General features: G+C 62.8%; 1 protein-coding gene across 8 annotated transcripts in view; it reads right to left on the reverse strand.

The window, feature by feature from the left end:
• GATAD2B (GATA zinc finger domain containing 2B) overlaps positions 1-24,922 on the reverse strand; it is a 57,309-nt gene that overhangs the window by 15,750 nt on the left and 16,637 nt on the right. For all 8 annotated transcript variants that reach the window (XM_075608045.1, XM_075608041.1, XM_075608047.1 and 5 more), the window contains exon 2: positions 5,591-5,920. In XM_075608045.1, coding sequence (XP_075464160.1) covers positions 5,591-5,919 — 329 coding nt within the window. In that variant the 5' untranslated portion in view covers position 5,920. The remainder of the gene's footprint in view (positions 1-5,590; positions 5,921-24,922) is intronic.

The following is a 24,922-nucleotide window of genomic DNA, read 5'->3' on the forward strand; positions in this document are numbered from 1 at the left end:
CAGCCCCAGAAACGCGCAGCGCATACCCAGCCCCAGAAACGCGCAGCGCATACCCAGCCCCAGAAACGCGCAGCGCATACCCAGCCCCAGAAACGCGCAGCGCATACCCAGCCCCAGAAACGCGCAGCGCATACCCAGCCCCAGAAACGCGCAGCGCATACGCAGCCCCAGAAACGCACAGCGCATACGCAGCCCCAGAAACGCACAGCGCATACGCAGCCCCAGAAACGCGCAGCGCATACCCAGCCCCAGAAACGCGCAGCGCATACCCAGCCCCAGAAACACGCAGCGCATACCCAGCCCCAGAAACGCGCAGCGCATACCCAGCCCCAGAAACGCGCAGCGCATACGCAGCCCCAGAAACGCGCAGCGCATACGCAGCCCCAGAAACGCGCAGCGCATACGCAGCCCCAGAAACGCGCAGCGCATACCCAGCCCCAGAAACGCGCAGCGCATACGCAGCCCCAGAAACGCACAGCGCATACGCAGCCCCAGAAACGCACAGCGCATACGCAGCCCCAGAAACGCAGAGCGCATACCCAGCCCCAGAAACGCGCAGCGCATACCCAGCCCCAGAAACGCGCAGCGCATACCCAGAACCCAGAAACGCGCAGCGCATACCCAGCCCCAGAAACGCGCAGCGCATACCCAGCCCCAGAAACGCGCAGCGCATACCCAGCCCCAGAAACGCGCAGCGCATACGCAGCCCCAGAAACGCACAGCGCATACGCAGCCCCAGAAACGCGCAGCGCATACGCAGCCCCAGAAACGCGCAGCGCATACCCAGCCCCAGAAACGCGCAGCGCATACCCAGCCCCAGAAACGCGCAGCGCATACCCAGCCCCAGAAACGCGCAGCGCATACCCAGCCCCAGAAACGCGCAGCGCATACCCAGCCCCAGAAACGCGCAGCGCATACGCAGCCCCAGAAACGCACAGCGCATACGCAGCCCCAGAAACGCACAGCGCATACGCAGCCCCAGAAACGCGCAGCGCATACCCAGCCCCAGAAACGCGCAGCGCATACCCAGCCCCAGAAACACGCAGCGCATACCCAGCCCCAGAAACGCGCAGCGCATACCCAGCCCCAGAAACGCGCAGCGCATACCCAGCCCCAGAAACGCACAGCGCATACCCAGCCCCAGAAACGCGCAGCGCATACCCAGCCCCAGAAACGCGCAGCGCATACCCAGCCCCAGAAACGCGCAGCGCATACCCAGACCCAGAAACGCGCAGCGCATACGCAGCCCCAGAAACGCACAGCACATACGCAGCCCCAGAAACGCGCAGCGCATACGCAGCCCCAGAAACGCACAGCGCATACCCAGCCCCAGAAACGCGCAGCGCATACGCAGCCCCAGAAACGCACAGCGCATACGCAGCCCCAGAAACGCAGAGCGCATACCCAGCCCCAGAAACGCGCAGCGCATACCCAGCCCCAGAAACGCGCAGCGCATACCCAGAACCCAGAAACGCGCAGCGCATACCCAGCCCCAGAAACGCGCAGCGCATACGCAGCCCCAGAAACGCGCAGCGCATACCCAGAACCAGAAACGCGCAGCGCATACCCAGAACCCAGAAACGCGCAGCGCATACCCAGCCCCAGAAACGCGCAGCGCATACGCAGCCCCAGAAACGCATAGCGCATACCCAGCCCCAGAAACGCGCAGCGCATACCCAGCCCCAGAAACGCGCAGCGCATACCCAGAACCCAGAAACGCACAGCGCATACCCAGCCCCAGAAACGCGCAGCGCATACGCAGCCCCAGAAACGCGCAGCGCATACGCAGCCCCAGAAACGCACAGCGCATACGCAGCCCCAGAAACGCACAGCGCATACGCAGCCCCAGAAACGCACAGCGCATACCCAGCCCCAGAAACGCACAGCGCATACCCAGCCCCAGAATCGCGCAGCGCATACCCAGCCCCAGAAACGCGCAGCGCATACGCAGCCCCAGAAACGCACAGCGCATACCCAGCCCCAGAAACGCGCAGCGCATACCCAGCCCCAGAATCGCGCAGCGCATACCCAGCCCCAGAAACGCGCAGCGCATACCCAGCCCCAGAAACGCGCAGCGCATACGCAGCCCCAGAAACGCGCAGCGCATACCCAGCCCCGGAAACGCGCAGCGCATACGCAGCCCCAGAAACGCACAGCGCATACGCAGCCCCAGAAACGCACAGCGCATACCCAGCCCCAGAAACGCGCAGCGCATACCCAGCCCCAGAAACGCGCAGCGCATACCCAGCCCCAGAAACGCACAGCGCATACGCAGCCCCAGAAACGCACAGCGCATACGCAGCCCCAGAAACGCACAGCGCATACCCAGCCCCAGAAACGCGCAGCGCATAACCAGCCCCAGAAACGCGCAGCCCTGGAAACGCAAAGCGCATACCCAGAAACGCAAAGCGCAATACAAACAGAAACGCGAAGCGCGTTGTTGCTAGCCAGTCGGGCAACGAGAGGATATGACGTAATTCTTCGCATAGGGAGACAATGAGATGAACTCAAGGGAAACAAAAGCTTACCACTTCAGAGGCCAGCGACGTATACCACACATTTTATCAAATAACCTCTTTAATAAAAGGATCCCTTCAACTTCAAATCTTAAATAGCAGAACAATCCCTCCACGTATTTACGCTGCCAAATATTGTATAAGTAAAACATGCAGAGAACCCAATTAGGAGCGATATGAGCAGTCAGCGCGGCGGGGTCTGCGGAGCTGCATTCCGGAGACTGATAAGGCTATACATGTACGCTCATTTGGCAGGAAGACTCTGGGAGTGGAAGGAAGACCCTCAGCAGCAACTGCCCCCTAACAACGCAATATTTAGGTACCGGATTTAAAGCAGCTGTGCTTTCTATAGGATGCCAGACAATCTGCACTGTACACACCAGTTTGGTTGAGTACGTTTTGTGCACCAGAAGTCGGTACGTCGATGTCATCAGGAGACTCTAGTCCAGTTTTTTAAGGTCTCCTCTCCCAACAGGTTACGGAGAACCAGACCGCACGGGGATTGGTCAGAAACAAAGACTGGACTGGAGACTCCGATGACAGAGTTATGTTGGTACGGCTGCGTCCATAGAGGGGGGGGAGCCGCGCTCCTCTGCGCTGAGGCTCGAATGCGCAATCAGGAGCGATTGCATGAACTAGCAGGCGAGCCAGCGTGCGCGATCGGAAGGCGGGGCACTGGCGTCACTGGGCCAATAGCCCCCGAAGCGCCGACGTCAACATCACGGCGCCGACATCACAGCGACGTGACGTTGACGCTGCTTCACTCTGATTGGAGGTTTTCAGCCGACAGCGCGCTCAGAAACAGGTTCTGCTGTCGGCTGAAGATCCCTGCGCCTCAGCACGCCTGCGCACGCTCGCGTGAGCCCCCTCTCAACACATCCTCATTGAGGATGACGGGGCTCATCGCGGAGCGTCCGCACGGCTCAGCGCTGACTGTCCTTCTATGGACGCAGCCCAAGACTGAAGGCTTTCCTTCGCTGGTGAGGACACGGCAGTGGGAACACCTTGCTCTTTGTAGCACAAGAGGACATTCCAAAGCATGCAAACCCTACATACTGCCAGTAAAGGACCAGCAGCTCAGTGCCAGATGGCTCACTCTCCATCTGTGGAGGTGCGAAGCAAAAATCGCAGCACATCCCGAGCTGCGAAGGAGGAGGAAAAGCGAGGGAGGGAGGCGGTCTTGAAGCCTTCAAGCCAAGTTCTCCTTGCTGTAGATTCACATTCATGTGACACAAACCTCTCGTTAGGAAAGACGGCATCGAGATCAGGAATCGTGTGCAACGGGAAAACAATCAATACGGAGAGAGGGAATTTGCACGGAGGGCAGAGAGAGAGAAGGGGGGAGATATGATGCCCTCTGAGGCCACCATAAAAATCAATTCCTGTCTGCGGCTATCAGGCCAATTGTGAGCTGTCCGCACAATTGTGATGTCACAAGGGTAGATGGCCTTGCAACATAACACTGGCAAACCTCACTGGTGCCTAGAACCTGAAGATGATAACGTATCCCCAGGCAGGTAAAGCGTGAGAGAGGCGCCCCAGGAAGCCGCGCTCTTGCTGAGGTCAGACTGTTACCCGCTTCACAGGCAAAACGGGGCCTGCAATGCTTTGCAAGAACCTTCCTACACAAACAGAGCAGGGAAAGGAAGCTGGGCCGCTTAGTGTCTGAAGATTTAAAGCCTGGAGGAGGGATTAGCAGGGAACCTCGGGGTAGGAATGTAAACCGTGGCCTCACTAATACCTCCAGTGCCAGGAATGAGAACACAAATCCAAGGTGCAGTGCTCCTGAATACCGGAGAGGGCCTAATCACTGGGGGTGTGGCGGTAATGGCACTGCCTTTAAGGTGGGTGAACCCAGTTCCAATCCCAGTGCCGAGCTGCCCTTGTGATCTTGGACAGGTCGTTTAATCTCCTGGTGCTTCAGGAACCAGATTGTAGGCTCCATGGTGCAGTGACTCACGCCCGTCACATTCTGTGCTCAGTGACAAATAGATATATAGATAACATGCATTATATTATTTGTATCAAGTACGGGCTGATCCTATAAACTGGAGGGTCGTTGAAACTCCCTATTCAAGGCCCTGTGATCGGCTGCTTCAGAGTTTATAGAATAAGCCCCCTAGGACTAAGTGTCATCTTCCAAGGGGCCTTAAACCCATCAGATTCAGAGCTACCAGAGGTCTGAGTGATGCAGCGAGCACATCGGTGCCGTCACTAAAACATCGCTATCAGGATATGTGACGGGAACATGCCCGATACAGGTCATACATTGAAATCCAATGTCACCACAGACATTACTTCTCTGGAACAACGAGCAGCGAGAGATTTATGAATAGAACATGGGCAATCGTATATATATATACGGGCGGATCTGTCTGGGTCGCAAATCCCTGATCATGAAATCGCAAAGATTCAGAAGCTTCTGGTGCAAGAAGACTGTAGATAATAGTGGGAGTACAGAACAGCTCTAGACCGCGGTCTCTTATATAAAAGGGGTTATGTGATGAGCGTAGGTGATACATATATACGTAGCCAGTGTGACCGGGGAGATACATTGCAATGTGCGGCTCCAGCACTGCCACGGAATATTATGGAGACACGGATATTCTAAGTCATACTGGAACACGTGTTATCACTGGGTTCTAGCACGCTGGGTTCTAGCACGCCGGGTTCTAGCACGCCAGCTACATTTACTGTGCACAATACTCTGAAAACTGGAGTTGGCCACCTGTTCATTGAAGTCCACAACAGATCACGTTTTAAGGATATTCCTGCTTCAGCACAGTGGCTCAATTAGCGGCTCAGTCAATGACTGAGCCACCTGTGCTGACGCAGGGATATCCCCAACAGCTGACCTGTTGGTGGCCCTTGTGGACATAGAGTTGGCCACCCGTGGCCTAGACAATCTCGAGACATGTAAAAACGCCATTTAAAAAATTTCCTAGGGGTGCAGATTTGGCGTGAGAAATATCGACAACCTGCACGGATCTGTGCTGCAGAACCTAAACTAGAGGCGGTCCTGATCGTATGGGTCGTGTGCAGAGAGACTTCTTCAACACCCCCACCCATCTTACCTCCGCCTGGAGCTCATGTCCACGGGCTCCTCATTGATGTTCTCCTTGCCATGTCTCCCCAGCGTCCTGCCGTCCCCGTGGGGACGCAAACTCCCGTTCATTTTCTCTTCGTACATTTTGAGCCCGTCCTGTTTGCCCGGGAGGTCGTGGGGCATCTCCAGGCCTGGAAGGTCCTTTCTCTTCAGCAGGGCCAGCATCTTTAGCCTCTCCATGGCTTCGTGCCCCTCCATCTTCAACTGCTTGGCCAGCACATCCTCCCGGTCATCTGGCTGCTCCAGGCCTCGCTTCAGAAGGTTCAGGCGCAGGGCATCTTCGGTCATTCTGTCCATCCTAAGAAAATCAACAGGCCAGAGTTTATCTAGCGCCATGCTCTTCTACACACAAAAGGGAAATGTATATTATTATACAAGGAAAGACGGACAAGTACCAAAACACTAAACATCCCACGCACACAGCCCCCGGCTTCATCCCACGCATACAGCCCCCGGCTTCATCCCACGCATACAGCCGCCGGCTTCATCCCACGCATACAGCCCCCGGCATCATCCCACGCATACAGCCGCCGGCTTCATCCCACGCATACAGCCCCCGGCTTCATCCCACGCATACAGCCGCCGGCTTCTTCCCACGCATACAGCCCCCGGCTTCATCCCACGCATACAGCCCCCGGCTTCATCCCACGCATACAGCCGCCGGCTTCATCCCACGCATACAGCCGCCGGCTTCATCCCACGCATACAGCCCCCGGCTTCATCCCCCGCATACAGCCCCCGGCATCATCCCACGCATACAGCCGCCGGCTTCATCCCACGCATACAGCCCCCGGCATCATCCCACGCATACAGGCCCCGGCTTCATCCCACGCATACAGCCCCTGGCATCATCCCACGCATACAGCCGCCGGCTTCATCCCACGCATACAGCCGCCGGCTTCATCCCACGCATACAGCCCCCGGCTTCATCCCACGCATACAGCCCCCGGCTTCATCCCACGCACACAGCCCCGGGCTTCATCCCACGCACACAGCCGCCGGCTTCATCCCACGCACACAGCCGCCGGCTTCATCCCACGCACACAGCCGCCGGCTTCATTCCACGCATACAGGCCCCGGCTTCATCCCACGCATACAGGCCCCGGCTTCATCCCACGCACACAGCCCCCGGCATCATCCCACGCATCCAGCCCCCGGCTTCATCCCACGCATACAGCCCCCGGCTTCATTCCACGCACACAGCCCCCGGCTTCATCCCACGCATACAGCCCCCGGCTTCATCCCACGCATACAGCCCTCGGCTTCATCCCACGCATACAGCCGCCGGCTTCATCCCACGCATACAGCCGCCGGCTTCATCCCACGCACACAGCCGCCGGCTTCATCCCACGCACACAGCCGCCGGCTTCATCCCACGCATACAGCCACCGGCTTCATCCCACGCATACAGCCCCCGGCTTCATCCCACGCATACAGCCCCCGGCTTCATCCCACGCATACAGGCCCCGGCTTCATCCCACGCATACAGCCCCCGGCTTCATCCCACGCATACAGCCCCCGGCTTCATCCCACGCATACAGCCCCCGGCTTCATCCCACGCATACAGCCCCCGGCATCATCCCGCGCATACAGGCCCCGGCTTCATCCCGCGCATACAGCCCCCGGCTTCATCCCGCGCATACAGCCCCTGGCATCATCCCACGCATACAGGCCCCGGCTTCATCCCGCGCATACAGCCGCCGGCTTCATCCCGCGCATACAGCCGCCGGCTTCATCCCACGCATACAGGCCCCGGCTTCATCCCCCGCATACAGCCGCCGGCTTCATCCCCCGCATACAGGCCCCGGCTTCATCCCACGCATACAGCCCCCGGCTTCATCCCACGCATACAGCCCCCGGCTTCATCCCACGCATACAGCCGCCGGCTTCATCCCACGCATACAGCCCCCGGCTTCATCCCACGCATACAGCCCCCGGCTTCATCCCACGCACACAGCCCCCGGCTTCATCCCACGCATACAGCCCCCGGCATCATCCCACGCACACAGCCCCCGGCTTCATCCCACGCATACAGCCCCCGGTTTCATCCCACGCATACAGCCCCGGCTTCATCCCACGCATACAGCCCCCGGCTTCATCCCACGCACACAGCCCCCGGCATCATCCCACGCACACAGGCCCCGGCTTCATCCCACGCATACAGGCCCCGGCTTCATCCCACGCACACAGCCGCCGGCTTCATCCCACGCATACAGCCCCCGGCTTCATCCCACGCATACAGCCGCCGGCTTCATTCCACGCACACAGCCGCCGGCTTCATCCAACGCACACAGCCGCCGGCTTCATCCCACGCATACAGCCGCCGGCTTCATCCCACGCACACAGCCGCCGGCTTCATCCCACGCACACAGCCACCGGCTTCATCCCGCGCATACAGCCCCCGGCTTCATCCCACGCACACAGCCCCCGGCTTCATCCCACGCACACAGCCCGTGGCTTCATCCCACGCATACAGCCCCCGGCTTCATCCCACGCATACAGCCGCCGGCTTCATCCCACGCATACAGCCGCCGGCTTCATCCCACGCATACAGCCCCCGGCATCATCCCGCGCACACAGCCGCCGGCTTCATCCCGCGCACACAGCCGCCGGCTTCATCCCGCGCACACAGCCGCCGGCTTCATCCCGCGCATACAGCCCCCGGCTTCATCCCACGCATACAGCCCCCGGCTTCATCCCACGCATACAGCCCCCGGCTTCATCCCACGCATACAGCCCCCGGCTTCATCCCACGCATACAGCCCCCGGCTTCATCCCACGCATACAGCCCCCGGCTTCATCCCACGCATACAGCCGCCGGCTTCATCCCACGCACACAGCCGCCGGCTTCATCCCACGCACACAGCCGCCGGCTTCAACCCACGCATACAGCCCCCGGCATCATCCCACGCACACAGCCGCCGGCTTCATCCCACGCATACAGCCCCCGGCTTCATCCCACGCACACAGCCCCCGGCTCCATCCCACGCATACAGCCCCCGACTCCATCCCACGCATACAGCCCCCGGCTTCATTCCACGCATACAGTCGCCGGCTTCATCCCACGCATACAGCCCCCGGCATCATCCCACGCATACAGCCGCCGGCTTCATCCCACGCATACAGCCCCCGGCATCATCCCACGCATACAGGCCCCGGCTTCATCCCACGCATACAGCCCCTGGCATCATCCCACGCATACAGCCGCCGGCTTCATCCCACGCATACAGCCGCCGGCTTCATCCCACGCATACAGCCCCCGGCTTCATCCCACGCATACAGCCCCCGGCTTCATCCCACGCACACAGCCCCGGGCTTCATCCCACGCACACAGCCGCCGGCTTCATCCCACGCACACAGCCGCCGGCTTCATCCCACGCACACAGCCGCCGGCTTCATTCCACGCATACAGGCCCCGGCTTCATCCCACGCATACAGGCCCCGGCTTCATCCCACGCACACAGCCCCCGGCATCATCCCACGCATCCAGCCCCCGGCTTCATCCCACGCATACAGCCCCCGGCTTCATTCCACGCACACAGCCCCCGGCTTCATCCCACGCATACAGCCCCCGGCTTCATCCCACGCATACAGCCCTCGGCTTCATCCCACGCATACAGCCGCCGGCTTCATCCCACGCATACAGCCGCCGGCTTCATCCCACGCACACAGCCGCCGGCTTCATCCCACGCACACAGCCGCCGGCTTCATCCCACGCATACAGCCACCGGCTTCATCCCACGCATACAGCCCCCGGCTTCATCCCACGCATACAGCCCCCGGCTTCATCCCACGCATACAGGCCCCGGCTTCATCCCACGCATACAGCCCCCGGCTTCATCCCACGCATACAGCCCCCGGCTTCATCCCACGCATACAGCCCCCGGCTTCATCCCACGCATACAGCCCCCGGCATCATCCCGCGCATACAGGCCCCGGCTTCATCCCGCGCATACAGCCCCCGGCTTCATCCCGCGCATACAGCCCCTGGCATCATCCCACGCATACAGGCCCCGGCTTCATCCCGCGCATACAGCCGCCGGCTTCATCCCGCGCATACAGCCGCCGGCTTCATCCCACGCATACAGGCCCCGGCTTCATCCCCCGCATACAGCCGCCGGCTTCATCCCCCGCATACAGGCCCCGGCTTCATCCCACGCATACAGCCCCCGGCTTCATCCCACGCATACAGCCCCCGGCTTCATCCCACGCATACAGCCGCCGGCTTCATCCCACGCATACAGCCCCCGGCTTCATCCCACGCATACAGCCCCCGGCTTCATCCCACGCACACAGCCCCCGGCTTCATCCCACGCATACAGCCCCCGGCATCATCCCACGCACACAGCCCCCGGCTTCATCCCACGCATACAGCCCCCGGTTTCATCCCACGCATACAGCCCCGGCTTCATCCCACGCATACAGCCCCCGGCTTCATCCCACGCACACAGCCCCCGGCATCATCCCACGCACACAGGCCCCGGCTTCATCCCACGCATACAGGCCCCGGCTTCATCCCACGCACACAGCCGCCGGCTTCATCCCACGCATACAGCCCCCGGCTTCATCCCACGCATACAGCCGCCGGCTTCATTCCACGCACACAGCCGCCGGCTTCATCCAACGCACACAGCCGCCGGCTTCATCCCACGCATACAGCCGCCGGCTTCATCCCACGCACACAGCCGCCGGCTTCATCCCACGCACACAGCCACCGGCTTCATCCCGCGCATACAGCCCCCGGCTTCATCCCACGCACACAGCCGCCGGCTTCATCCCACGCACACAGCCCCCGGCTTCATCCCACGCACACAGCCCCCGGCTTCATCCCACGCACACAGCCGCCGGCTTCATCCCACGCATACAGCCGCCGGCTTCATTCCACGCATACAGCCCCCGGCTTCATCCCACGCATACAGCCCCCGGCTTCATCCCACGCGCACAGCCCCCGGCTTCATCCCACGCGCACAGCCCCCGGCTTCATCCCACGCACACAGCCCCCGGCTTCATCCCACGCATACAGCCGCCGGCTTCATCCCACGCATACAGCCCCCGGCTTCATCCCACGCGCACAGCCCCCGGCTTCATCCCACGCGCACAGCCCCCGGCTTCATCCCACACACACAGCCGCCGGCTTCATCCCACGCACACAGCCGCCGGCTTCATTCCACGCATACAGCCCCCGGCTTCATCCCACGCACACAGCCGCCGGCTTCATCCCACGCATACAGCCCCCGGCTTCATCCCACGCATACAGCCCCCGGCTTCATCCCACGCACACAGCCCCCGGCTTCATCCCACGCATACAGCCCCCGGCTTCATCCCACGCATACAGCCGCCGGCTTCATCCCACGCACACAGCCGCCGGCTTCATCCCGCGCATACAGCCCCCGGCATCATCCCGCGCACACAGCCGCCGGCTTCATCCCACGCACACAGCCGCCGGCTTCATCCCACGCACACAGCCGCCGGCTTCATCCCGCGCATACAGCCCCCGGCATCATCCCGCGCACACAGCCCCCGGCTTCATCCCACGCATACAGCCGCCGGCTTCATCCCACGCACACAGCCGCCGGCTTCATCCCGCGCATACAGCCCCCGGCATCATCCCACGCACACAGCCGCCGGCTTCATCCCACGCACACAGCCGCCGGCTTCATCCCGCGCATACAGCCCCCGGCATCATCCCGCGCACACAGTCGCCGGCCTCATCCCACGCACACAGCCCCCGGCATCATCCCACGCATACAGCCCCCGGCTTCATCCCACGCATACAGCCCCCGGCTTCATCCCACGCACACAGCCCCCGGCTTCATCCCACGCACACAGCCCGTGGCTTCATCCCACGCATACAGCCCCCGGCTTCATCCCACGCATACAGCCGCCGGCTTCATCCCACGCATACAGCCGCCGGCTTCATCCCACGCATACAGCCCCCGGCATCATCCCGCGCACACAGCCGCCGGCTTCATCCCGCGCACACAGCCGCCGGCTTCATCCCGCGCACACAGCCGCCGGCTTCATCCCGCGCATACAGCCCCCGGCTTCATCCCACGCATACAGCCCCCGGCTTCATCCCACGCATACAGCCCCCGGCTTCATCCCACGCATACAGCCCCCGGCTTCATCCCACGCATACAGCCCCCGGCTTCATCCCACGCATACAGCCCCCGGCTTCATCCCACGCATACAGCCGCCGGCTTCATCCCACGCACACAGCCGCCGGCTTCATCCCACGCACACAGCCGCCGGCTTCAACCCACGCATACAGCCCCCGGCATCATCCCACGCACACAGCCGCCGGCTTCATCCCACGCATACAGCCCCCGGCTTCATCCCACGCACACAGCCCCCGGCTCCATCCCACGCATACAGCCCCCGACTCCATCCCACGCATACAGCCCCCGGCTTCATTCCACGCATACAGTCGCCGGCTTCATCCCACGCATACAGCCCCCGGCTTCATCCCACGCATACAGCCGCCGGCATCATCCCACGCATACAGCCCCCGGCTTCATCCCACGCATACAGCCCCCGGCTTCATCCCACGCATACAGCCGCCGGCATCATCCCACGCATACAGCCCCCGGCTTCATCCCACGCATACAGCCGCCGGCTTCATCCCACGCATACAGCCGCCGGCTTCATCCCACGCATACAGCCCCCGGCATCATCCCACGCACACAGCCCCCGGCATCATCCCACGCATACAGCCCCCGGCTTCATCCCACGCATACAGCCGCCGGCTTCATCCCACGCATACAGCCGCCGGCTTCATCCCACGCATACAGCCCCCGGCATCATCCCACGCACACAGCCCCCGGCATCATCCCACGCATACAGCCCCCGGCATCATTCCACGCATACAGCCCCCGACTCCATCCCACGCATACAGCCCCCGGCTTCATTCCACGCATACAGTCGCCGGCTTCATCCCACGCATACAGCCCCCGGCTTCATCCCACGCACACAGCCCCCGGCTCCATCCCACGCATACAGCCGCCGGCTTCATCCCACGCATACAGCCCCCGGCTCCATCCCACGCACACAGCCGCCGGCTTCATCCCACGCATACAGCCGCCGGCTTCATCCCACGCATACAGTTGCCAGCTTTATCCCACGCATACAGCCCCCGGCTTCATTCCACGCATACAGTCGCCGGCCTCATCCCACGCATACAGCCCCCGGCTTCATCCCACACCCACAGCCCCCGGCTTCATCCCACGCATACAGCCGCCGGCTTCATCCCACGCATACAGCCGCCGGCTTCATCCCACGCATACAGCCCCCGGCTTCATCCCCCGCATACAGCCCGCGGCTTCATCCCACGCATACAGCCCCCCGGCTTCATCCCACGCATACAGCCCCCGGCTTCATCCCACGCATACAGCCCCCGGCTTCATCCCCCGCATACAGCCCCCCGGCTTCATCCCGCGCATACAGCCCCCGGCATCATCCCACGCACACAGCCCCGGGCTTCATCCCACGGCTTCATCCCACGCATACAGCCCCCGGCTTCATCCCACGCATACAGCCCCCGGCTTCATCCCACGCATACAGCCGCCGGCTTCATCCCGCGCATACAGCCGCCGGCTTCATCCCCCGCACACAGCCGCCGGCTTCATCCCACGCATACAGCCGCCGGCTTCATCCCACGCATACAGCCGCCGGCTTCATCCCACGCATACAGCCCCCGGCTTCATCCCACGCATACAGCCCCCGGCTTCATCCCACGCATACAGCCCCCGGCATCATCCCACGCACACAGCCGCCGGCTTCATCCCACGCACACAGCCGCCGGCTTCATCCCACGCATACAGCCGCCGGCTTCATCCCACGCACACAGCCCCCGGCTTCATCCCACGCACACAACCCCGGCTTCATCCCACGCATACAGACCCCAGCATCATCCCACGCACACAGCCCCGGGCTTCATCCCACGCACACAGCCGCCGGCTTCATCCCCCGCATACAGCCCCCGGCTTCATCCCCCGCATACAGCCCCCGGCATCATCCCCCGCATACAGCCCCCGGCATCATCCCACGCATACAGCCCCCGGCTTCATCCCCCGCATACAGCCCCCGGCATCATCCCACGCATACAGCCCCGGGCTTCATCCCACGCATACAGCCCCCGGCATCATCCCACGCATACAGCCCCCGGCTTCATCCCACGCACACAGCCGCCGGCTTCATCCCACGCACACAGCCCCCGGCTTCATCCCACGCATACAGCCGCCGGCTTCATCCCACGCATACAGCCCGCGGCATCATCCCGCGCATACAGCCCCCGGCTTCATCCCACGCATACAGCCCCCGGCTTCATCCCACGCATACAGCCGCCGGCTTCATCCCACGCATACAGCCCCCGGCTTCATCCCACGCATACAGCCCCCGGCTTCATCCCACGCATACAGCCGCCGGCTTCATCCCACGCATACAGCCCCCGGCTTCATCCCACGCATACAGCCCCCGGCTTCATCCCACGCACACAGCCCCCGGCTTCATCCCACGCACACAGCCCCCGGCATCATCCCACGCACACAGCCCCCGGCTTCATCCCACGCATACAGCCCCCGGCTTCATCCCACGCACACAGCCCCCGGCTTCATCCCACGCACACAGCCCCCGGCTTCATCCCACGCACACAGCCCCCGGCTTCATCCCACGCACACAGCCCCCGGCTTCATCCCACGCATACAGCCCCCGGCTTCATCCCACGCATACAGCTGCCGGCTTCATCCCACGCACACAGCCCCCGGCTTCATCCCACGCACACAGCCCCCGGCTTCATCCCACGCATACAGCCCCCGGCTTCATCCCACGCATACAGCCCCCGGCTTCATCCCACGCACACAGCCCCCGGCTTCATCCCACGCATACAGCCGCCGGCTTCATCCCACGCATACAGCCGCCGGCTTCATCCCACGCACACAGCCCCGGGCTTCATCCCACGCACACAGCCCCCGGCTTCATCCCACGCACACAGCCCCCGGCTTCATCCCACGCACACAGCCCCCGGCTTCATCCCACGCATACAGCCCCCGGCATCATCCCACGCATACAGCCCCCGGCATCATCCCACGCACACAGCCCCCGGCTTCATCCCACGCACACAACCCCGGCTTCATCCCACGCACACAGCCCCCGGCATCATCCCGCGCATACAGCCCCGGGCTTCATCCCACGCATACAGCCCCCGGCTTCATCCCACGCATACAGCCGCCGGCATCATCCCACGCACACAGCCCCGGGCTTCATCCCACGCACACAGCCCCCGGCTTCATCCCACGCACACAGCCGCCGGCTTCATCCCACGCATACAGCCGCCGGCTTCATCCCACGCACACAGCCCCCGGCTTCATCCCACGCATACAGCCGCCGGCTTCATCCCACGCATACAGCCGCCGGCTTCATCCCACGCACACAGCCCCCGGCTTCATCCCACGCACACAGCCCCCGGCTTCATCCCACGCACACAGCCCCGGGCTTCATCCCACGCATACAGCCCCCGGCATCATCCCACGCACACAGCCCCCGGCTTCATCCCACGCATACAGCCCCCGGCTTCATCCCACGCATACAGCCCCCGGCTTCATCCCACGCATACAGCCCCCCGGCTTCATCCCACGCATACAGCCCCCCGGCTTCATCCCACGCACACAGCCCCCGGCTTCATCCCACGCACACAGCCCCCGGCTTCATCCCACGCACACAGCCCCCGGCTTCATCCCACGCACACAGCCCCCGGCATCATCCCACGCATACAGCCGCCGGCTTCATCCCCCGCATACAGCCGCCGGCTTCATCCCACGCATACAGCCCCCGGCATCATCCCACGCACACAACCCCGGCTTCATCCCACGCACACAGCCCCCGGCATCATCCCGCGCATACAGCCCCGGGCTTCATCCCACGCATACAGCCCCCGGCTTCATCCCACGCATACAGCCGCCGGCATCATCCCACGCACACAGCCCCGGGCTTCATCCCACGCACACAGCCCCCGGCTTCATCCCACGCATACAGCCGCCGGCATCATCCCACGCACACAGCCCTGGGCTTCATCCCACGCATACAGCCCCCGGCTTCATCCCACGCATACAGCCGCCGGCTTCATCCCACGCATACAGCCGCCGGCTTCATCCCCCGCACACAGCCCCCGGCTTCATCCCCCGGCTTCATCCCACGCATACAGCCCCCGGCTTCATCCCACGCATACAGCCCCCGGCATCATCCCACGCATACAGCCCCCGGCTTCATCCCACGCATACAGCCCCCGGCTTCATCCCACGCATACAGCCCCCGGCATCATCCCACGCATACAGCCGCCGGCTTCATCCCACGCATACAGCCCCCGGCATCATCCCGCGCACACAGCCCCCGGCATCATCCCACGCACACAGCCCCCGGCTTCATCCCACGCACACAGCCCCCGGCTTCATCCCACGCATACAGCCGCCGGCTTCATCCCACGCATACAGCCGCCGGCTTCATCCCACGCACACAGCCCCCGGCTTCATCCCACGCATACAGCCGCCGGCTTCATCCCACGCATACAGCCGCCGGCTTCATCCCACGCACACAGCCCCCGGCTTCATCCCACGCACACAGCCCCCGGCTTCATCCCACGCACACAGCCCCCGGCTTCATCCCACGCACACAGCCCCCGGCTTCATCCCACGCACACAGCCCCGGGCTTCATCCCACGCATACAGCCCCCGGCTTCATCCCACGCACACAGCCGCCGGCTTCATCCCACGCATACAGCCGCCGGCTTCATCCCACGCACACAGCCCCCGGCTTCATCCCGCGCATACAGCCGCCGGCTTCATCCCCCGCATACAGCCGCCGGCTTCATCCCACGCATACAGCCGCCGGCTTCATCCCACGCACACAGCCCCCGGCTTCATCCCACGCACACAGCCCCCGGCTTCATCCCACGCACACAGCCCCCGGCTTCATCCCACGCACACAGCCCCCGGCTTCATCCCACGCACACAGCCCCCGGCTTCATCCCACGCATACAGCCCCCCGGCTTCATCCCACGCATACAGCCCCCGGCTTCATCCCACGCATACAGCCCCCCGGCTTCATCCCACGCACACAGCCCCCGGCTTCATCCCACGCACACAGCCCCCGGCTTCATCCCACGCACACAGCCCCCGGCTTCATCCCACGCACACAGCCCCCGGCATCATCCCACGCACACAGCCCCCGGCATCATCCCACGCACACAGGCCCCGGCTTCATCCCACGCATACAGGCCCCGGCTTCATCCCACGCACACAGCCGCCGGCTTCATCCCACGCATACAGCCCCCGGCTTCATCCCACGCATACAGCCGCCGGCTTCATCCCACGCACACAGCCGCCGGCTTCATCCCACGCACACAGCCCCCGGCTTCATCCCACGCATACAGCCGCCGGCTTCATCCCACGCACACAGCCCCCGGCTTCATCCCACGCATACAGCCGCCGGCTTCATCCCACGCATACAGCCGCCGGCTTCATCCCACGCATACAGCCCCCGGCATCATCCCACGCACACAGCCCCCGGCATCATCCCGCGCATACAGCCCCCGGCATCATCCCACGCATACAGCCCCCGGCTTCATCCCACGCACACAGCCGCCGGCTTCATCCCACGCATACAGCCCCCGGCTTCATCCCACGCACACAGCCCCCGGCATCATCCCACGCATACAGCCGCCGGCTTCATCCCACGCATACAGCCCCCGGCATCATCCCACGCATACAGCCGCCGGCTTCATCCCACGCATACAGCCGCCGGCTTCATCCCACGCATACAGCCCCCGGCTTCATCCCGCGCATACAGCCCCCGGCTTCATCCCGCGCATACAGCCCCCGGCTTCATCCCGCGCATACAGCCCCCGGCTTCATCCCACGCACACAGCCCCCGGCTTCATCCCACGCATACAGCCGCCGGCTTCATCCCACGCATACAGCTGCCGGCTTCATCCCACGCACACAGCCCCCGGCTTCATCCCGCGCATACAGCCCCCGGCTTCATCCCGCGCATACAGCCGCCGGCTTCATCCCGCGCATACAGCCGCCGGCTTCATCCCACGCACACAGCCCGCGGCTTCATCCCACGCATACAGCCCCCGGCTTCATCCCACGCATACAGCCCCCGGCTTCATCCCACGCATACAGCCCCGGGCTTCATCCCACGCATACAGCCCCGGCTTCATCCCACGCATACAGCCGCCGGCTTCATCCCACGCACACAGCCCCCGGCTCCATCCCACGCATACAGCCCCCGGCTTCATCCCACGCATACAGCCCCCGGCTTCATCCCACGCATACAGCCCCCGGCTCCATCCCACGCATACAGCCCCCGGCTTCATCCCACGCATACAGCCCCCGGCTTCATCCCACGCATACAGCCCCCGGCTCCATCCCACGCATACAGCCCCCGGCTTCATCCCACGCATACAGCCCCCGGCTTCATCCCACGCATACAGCCCCCGGCTCCATCCCACGCATACAGCCCCCGGCTTCATCCCACGCATACAGCCCCGGGCTTCATCCCACGCATACAGCCCCCGGCTTCATCCCACGCATACAGCCCCCGGCTTCATCCCACGCATACAGCCGCCGGCTTCATCCCACGCGGAAGGTCAACTATTTTTTGGAACGAAAGAGCCAGAAATGGTTTCTGGATTGCAGATTATCAGGGACAGGCTCACACCGTCCTGGGGTTATATGTAATGTAGGATGACCTCCCGACTGCAGAGTATCAGGGACAGGCTCACACAGTCCTGGGTGTATATGTAATGTAGGATGACCTCCCGCCTGCAGAGTATCAGGGACAGGATCAGACAGTCCTGGTTACGATTTAATGTAGGCTGACCTCCTTTCTGCAGGTTATATGGGGAAGTATCACACATCCCCTAGCTGTGTGTATAATATAAGGAGACCCTCTTCAGAAACATATGTTGCAGTTTGCATTGGAATGCACACAAGTTACACACAGGTGTAGCAAGCGGACGTGTAACATGTATGAAGAAGTGGCGCTAATCTACAATCACATGCAAGAGCTGAAGCACAGCAACCTCCAGAAAGCATGATCCACATCACACAATCACACAATCACACAATCACACAGCATTGAGCTCTTCACTGAAGCTGCACACCGATAGATGCGTCACATCCCTGCACAGAGGCACCCTGCCCCTCTCCCTGCACAGAGGCACCCTGCCCCTCTCCCTGCACAGAGGCACCCTGCCCCTCTCCCTGCACAGTGGCACCCTGCCCCTCTCCCTGCACAGAGGCACCCTGCCCCTCTCCCTGCACAGAGGCACCCTGCCCCTCTCCCTGCACAGAGGCACCCTGCCCCTCTTCCTGCACAGAGGCACCCTGCCCCTCTCCCTGCACAGTGGCACCCTGCCCCTCTCCCTGCAACAGAGGCACCCTGCCCCTCTCCCTGCAAAGAGGCACCCTGCCCCTCTCCTTGCACAGAGGCACCCTGCCCCTCTCCCTGCACAGAGGCACCCTGCCCCTCTCCCTGCACAGAGGCACCCTGCCCCTCTCCCTGCACAGAGGCACCCTGCCCCTCTCCCTGCACAGAGGCACCCTGCTCCTCTCCCTGCAACAGAGGCACCCTGCCCCTCTCCCTGCAACAGAGGCACCCTGCCCCTCTCCCTGCACAAAGGCACCCTGCCCCTCTCCCTGCACAAAGGCACCCTGCCCCTCTCCCTGCACAGAGGCACCCTGCCCCTCTCCCTGCACAGAGGCAGTGTAAGTGAGAGAGCCGCCGTCATGCTGTCTGGGATCTGCTGCATCCTTCACGCCCGCTAACAAAGCAAGATGCAAACTGAACTTGTCTGCGCTTAGCATTCAGGTTACAAATGTCCTACTGCCCAATGAGAGACATCGTCTCATCACCCTGTATAACCTGCACTTACAGGACTCCCTCTGTGTGCAATGGCGGATTCAGATCTGCATTGTGTATTCCAACACACCCCGAGTGGCAGCAAATTATAGGCCATCTAATATACCACATCTCAGCTTCTAAAGGGAGCTTTAAAAACAGCACATTTTGGCAGCCAGGGTGCATTGAGCGGCACACATTTACATCGTATTTATTTGTAACCATTTCTGCCGTTTCAGGGAGGATTGTGGGTTGTGACACAGAACACGAACACCTCTCTTCTCCCTTTCTCCCGTGTATATCGGAAAAAGCCCACTTACCCCAGTAAGCACAGCCAAGCAGAACCCCAAACCCTGCACAGTCCCCCTATAGCGGAGTGGCGAGTATTCATTTCCACACAGAGCCACCCAATCACCAAGATTACGCCTACAATAAGAAGTCACACTATTTTATTGTATGATAATATCCAGGTCTGTAACGCGGTCCAGCGCAGCGGCACTGCCCCGCAGAGCTTGCAATTTAACTTCTATGCCTGAGGCACAGGCGGGTAACGGGACATTGCCAATGGTCAGTGGGAACGGATTTTAATGGCTTCTCCCACTTCCACAGGTAGTGAATTATGATAGCCACTTCTGAGATGGATTCGCACTGCTGAGGAACCTCACGTCTCCCTCTGTAGCTTCCAGCGGCGGCGGCGTCTCATCGGTTTGTAACGGTATAACGTCACGCCCATTAAAGATTACGGTATTAACCATTTGGCTACCAGATGGGAAGTCAACAAATGGCTCCCAAGGGGCTAAGGCAGCGATGGCACGTGATCTGCGTGTGCGGGTGGGACTGGGCACGTGATCTGCGCGTGTGCGGGTGGGACTGGGCACGTGATCTGCGTGTGCGGGTGGGACTGGGCACGTGATCTGCGCGTGTGCGGGTGGGACTGGGCATGTGATCTGCGCGTGTGTGGGTGGGACTGGGCACGTGATCTGCGCGTGTGTGGGTGGGACTGGGCACGTGATCTGCGCGTGTGTGGGTGGGACTGGGCACGTGATCTGCGCGTGTGTGGGTGGGACTGGGCACGTGATCTGCGCGTGTGCGGGTGGGACTGGGCACGTGATCTGCGTGTGCGGGTGGGACTGGGCATGTGATCTGCGCGTGTGCGGGTGGGACTGGGCACGTGATCTGCGCATGTGCGGGTGCGGATGGGACTGGGCACGTGATCTGCGTGTGCGGATGGGACTGGGCACGTGATCTGCGCGTGTGCGGGTGGGACTGGGCACGTGATCTGCGTGTGCGGATGGGACTGGGCACGTGATCTGCGCGTGCGGGTGGGACTGGGCACGTGATCTGCGTGTGCGGATGGGCCTGGGCACGTGATCTGCGTGTGCGGGTGGGACTGGGCACGTGATCTGCGCGTGCGGATGGGACTGGGCACGCGATCTGCGCGTGCGGGTGAGACTGGGCACGTGATCTGCGTGTGCGGATGGGCCTGGGCACGTGATCTGCGCATGTGCGGGTGCGGGTGGGACTGGGCACGTGATCTGCACGTGTGCGGGTGGGACTGGGCACGTGATCTGCGTGTGCGGATGGGCCTGGGCACGTGATCTGCGTGTGCGGGTGGGACTGGGCACGTGATCTGCGTGTGCGGATGGGACTGGGCACGCGATCTGCGCATGTGCGGGTGCGGGTGGGACTGGGCACGTGATCTGCGTGTGCGGATGGGCCTGGGCACGTGATCTGCGCGTGCGGGTGAGACTGGGCACGTGATCTGCGTGTGCGGATGGGCCTGGGCACGTGATCTGCGTGTGCGGGTGGGACTGGGCAGGTGATCTGCGCGTGCGGGTGGGACTGGGCACGTGATCTGCGTGTGCGGATGGGCCTGGGCACGTGATCTGCGTGTGCGGATGGGACTGGGCAGGTGATCTGCGCGTGTGCGGGTGGGACTGGGCACGTGATCTGCGTGTGCGGATGGGCCTGGGCACGTGATCTGCGCGTGCGGATGGGCCTGGGCACGTGATCTGCGTGTGCGGATGGGACTGGGCACGTGATCTGCGTGTGCGGATGGGACTGGGCACGTGATCTGCGCGTGTGCGGATGGGACTGGGCACGTGATCTGCGCGTGCGGGTGGGACTGGGCACGTGATCTGCGTGTGCGGATGGGCCTGGGCACGTGATCTGCGTGTGCGGATGGGACTGGGCACGTGATCTGCGTGTGCGGATGGGACTGGGCACGTGATCTGCGCGTGTGCGGGTGGGACTGGGCACGTGATCTGCGTGTGCGGATGGGACTGGGCACGTGATCTGCGCGTGCGGGTGGGACTGGGCACGTGATCTGCGTGTGCGGATGGGCCTGGGCACGTGATCTGCGTGTGCGGGTGGGACTGGGCACGTGATCTGCGTGTGCGGATGGGCCTGGGCACGTGATCTGCGCGTGCGGATGGGACTGGGCACGTGATCTGCGCGTGCGGGTGAGACTGGGCACGTGATCTGCGTGTGCGGATGGGCCTGGGCACGTGATCTGCGCATGTGCGGGTGCGGGTGGGACTGGGCACGTGATCTGCACGTGTGCGGGTGGGACTGGGCACGTGATCTGCGTGTGCGGATGGGCCTGGGCACGTGATCTGCGTGTGCGGGTGGGACTGGGCACGTGATCTGCGTGTGCGGATGGGACTGGGCACGCGATCTGCGCATGTGCGGGTGCGGGTGGGACTGGGCACGTGATCTGCACGTGTGCGGGTGGGACTGGGCACGTGATCTGCGTGTGCGGATGGGCCTGGGCACGTGATCTGCGCGTGCGGGTGAGACTGGGCACGTGATCTGCGTGTGCGGATGGGCCTGGGCACGTGATCTGCGTGTGCGGGTGGGACTGGGCACGTGATCTGCGCATGTGCGGGTGCGGGTGGGACTGGGCACGTGATCTGCACATGTGCGGGTGGGACTGGGCACGTGATCTGCGTGTGCGGATGGGCCTGGGCACGTGATCTGCGTGTGCGGGTGGGACTGGGCACGTGATCTGCGCATGTGCGGGTGCGGGTGGGACTGGGCACGTGATCTGCACGTGTGCGGGTGGGACTGGGCACGTGATCTGCGTGTGCGGATGGGCCTGGGCACGTGATCTGCGTGTGCGGGTGGGACTGGGCACGTGATCTGCGTGTGCGGATGGGCCTGGGCACGTGATCTGCGTGTGCGGATGGGACTGGGCACGTGATCTGCGTGTGCGGATGGGACTGGGCACGTGATCTGCGTGTGCGGATGGGACTGGGCACGTGATCTGCGCGTGCGGGTGGGACTGGGCACGTGATCTGCGCGTGTGCGGATGGGACTGGGCACGTGATCTGCGCGTGTGCGGGTGGGACTGGGCACGTGATCTGCGCGTGCGGATGGGACTGGGCACGTGATCTGCGTGTGCGGATGGGACTGGGCACGTGATCTGCGTGTGCGGGTGGGACTGGGCACGTGATCTGCGCGTGTGCGGATGGGACTGGGCACGTGATCTGCGCGTGTGCGGATGGGCCTGGGCACGTGATCTGCGTGTGCGGGTGGGACTGGGCACGTGATCTGCGTGTGCGGATGGGACTGGGCACGTGATCTGCGTGTGCGGATGGGACTGGGCACGTGATCTGCGCGTGCGGATGGGACTGGGCACGTGATCTGCGTGTGCGGATGGGACTGGGCACGTGATCTGCGTGTGCGGGTGGGACTGGGCACGTGATCTGCGCGTGCGGATGGGACTGGGCACGTGATCTGCGTGTGCGGATGGGACTGGGCACGTGATCTGCGTGTGCGGATGGGACTGGGCACGTGATCTGCTCACGTCAGACACACAGAGGCGGGTAACAGAATAACGTCTACGATCATTAGCATCATCTTTACAACTGAAAAAGGTGTTACCTTCATCCAGACGTGTACGGGGGTGGGAAACACGCAGCACTGCTCAGGGTAACACGCGTGTGTACAGGGGTGGGAAACACGCAGCACTGCTTGGGGTAACACGCAGCCCTGCTCGGGTAACACGTGTGTACAGGGCTGAGAAACACGCAACCCTGTTCAGGGTAACACGTGTGTACGGGGCCAGGAAATACGCAGCCCTGCTCGGGGTAACAAGCGAGTACGTGGCCGGGAAACGCGCAACCCTGCTCGGGGTAACACGGGTGTACGTGGCCGGGAAACGCGCAGCCCTGCTCGGGTAACACGGGTGTACGTGGCCGGGAAACGCGCAGCCCTGCTCGGGGTAACACGGGTGTACGTGGCCGGGAAACGCGCAGCCCTGCTCGGGGTAACACGGGTGTACGTGGCCGGGAAACGCGCAGCCCTGCTCGGGGTAACACGCGTGTACGTGGCCGGGAAACGCGCAGCCCTGCTCGGGGTAACACGGGTGTACGTGGCCGGGAAACGCGCAGCCCTGCTCGGGGTAACACGGGTGTACGTGGCCGGGAAACGCGCAGCCCTGCTCGGGGTAACACGCGTGTACGTGGCCGGGAAACGCGCAGCCCTGCATGTACATAGACTGTCGCGGGGGCCCTTCCCCCGTAAATGTTAGTGGCTCGGATATAAAGTGACTTGCCCAAGGTCACAAGAAGCGGACACCGCGATCAAACCAGAATCACCCACTTCAAAGGCTGGGACACTACGCATGCTCCCCCGCTCTAGTAACCATTTCCTGCAGCTGGATACAAGGCAATGCGTGTAGTGTGACGTCCTGACGTGTCCCTCCCCGGCGTGTCCTCACTACCGAACCTAACCGTTTCACTAGTTTCTTCAGAGATACTCAGTACCGCTACTAGTAACATACTGCCGCTGGAGCACAGGGCGCGCCTATCGCCCCAAACATGGCCAAGTAGAACACCTATTTTTGGCGAATATAAAAGGAAACATACGATGGCGCACGGCTGGTAATCAGCAGTAATACCACGTGGCTAATATTTCCCACGGGAGTTCCCGAGCGAGGGGCCGCGGCCTGGCGGGAATAAACTCTCACCCAACGCTGGGAAACACATTACTGCCGGCAAACAATTACACTTGTATTACCGCACACAGCACTTCGACCTCTACACCAACAGAGCCACCAAGCCAGGGGCCACCAACACGTTAAGGATATCCCTGCTTCAGCACAGGTGGCTCAGTCAAAGAGTGAGCCACCTGTGTAAAGCAGGGATATCCTGAAAACCTGACCTGTTGGTGGCCCTTGAGGACTGGAGTTGGCCGCCTTTGGTATAAATGTGATGGGCAGTGAAACTGCATTTGTGTAAAGATTGTTAAACAACATTTTCACCGTTGCAACGTACAACACACCAGAGTGAGGCCGCTTTCACGCGCGAGGGGAGGCAGGGCTGGGGAAACCCCTACAACACGCGCGGTCCTCAGCGCGTCGGATACAAAATCCGCACAGGTACGCGCGCAGAATCCCGGC

The sequence above is a fragment of the Ascaphus truei genome, chromosome 7 (assembly GCF_040206685.1).
Source record: "Ascaphus truei isolate aAscTru1 chromosome 7, aAscTru1.hap1, whole genome shotgun sequence".
Taxonomy (NCBI): domain Eukaryota; kingdom Metazoa; phylum Chordata; class Amphibia; order Anura; family Ascaphidae; genus Ascaphus; species Ascaphus truei.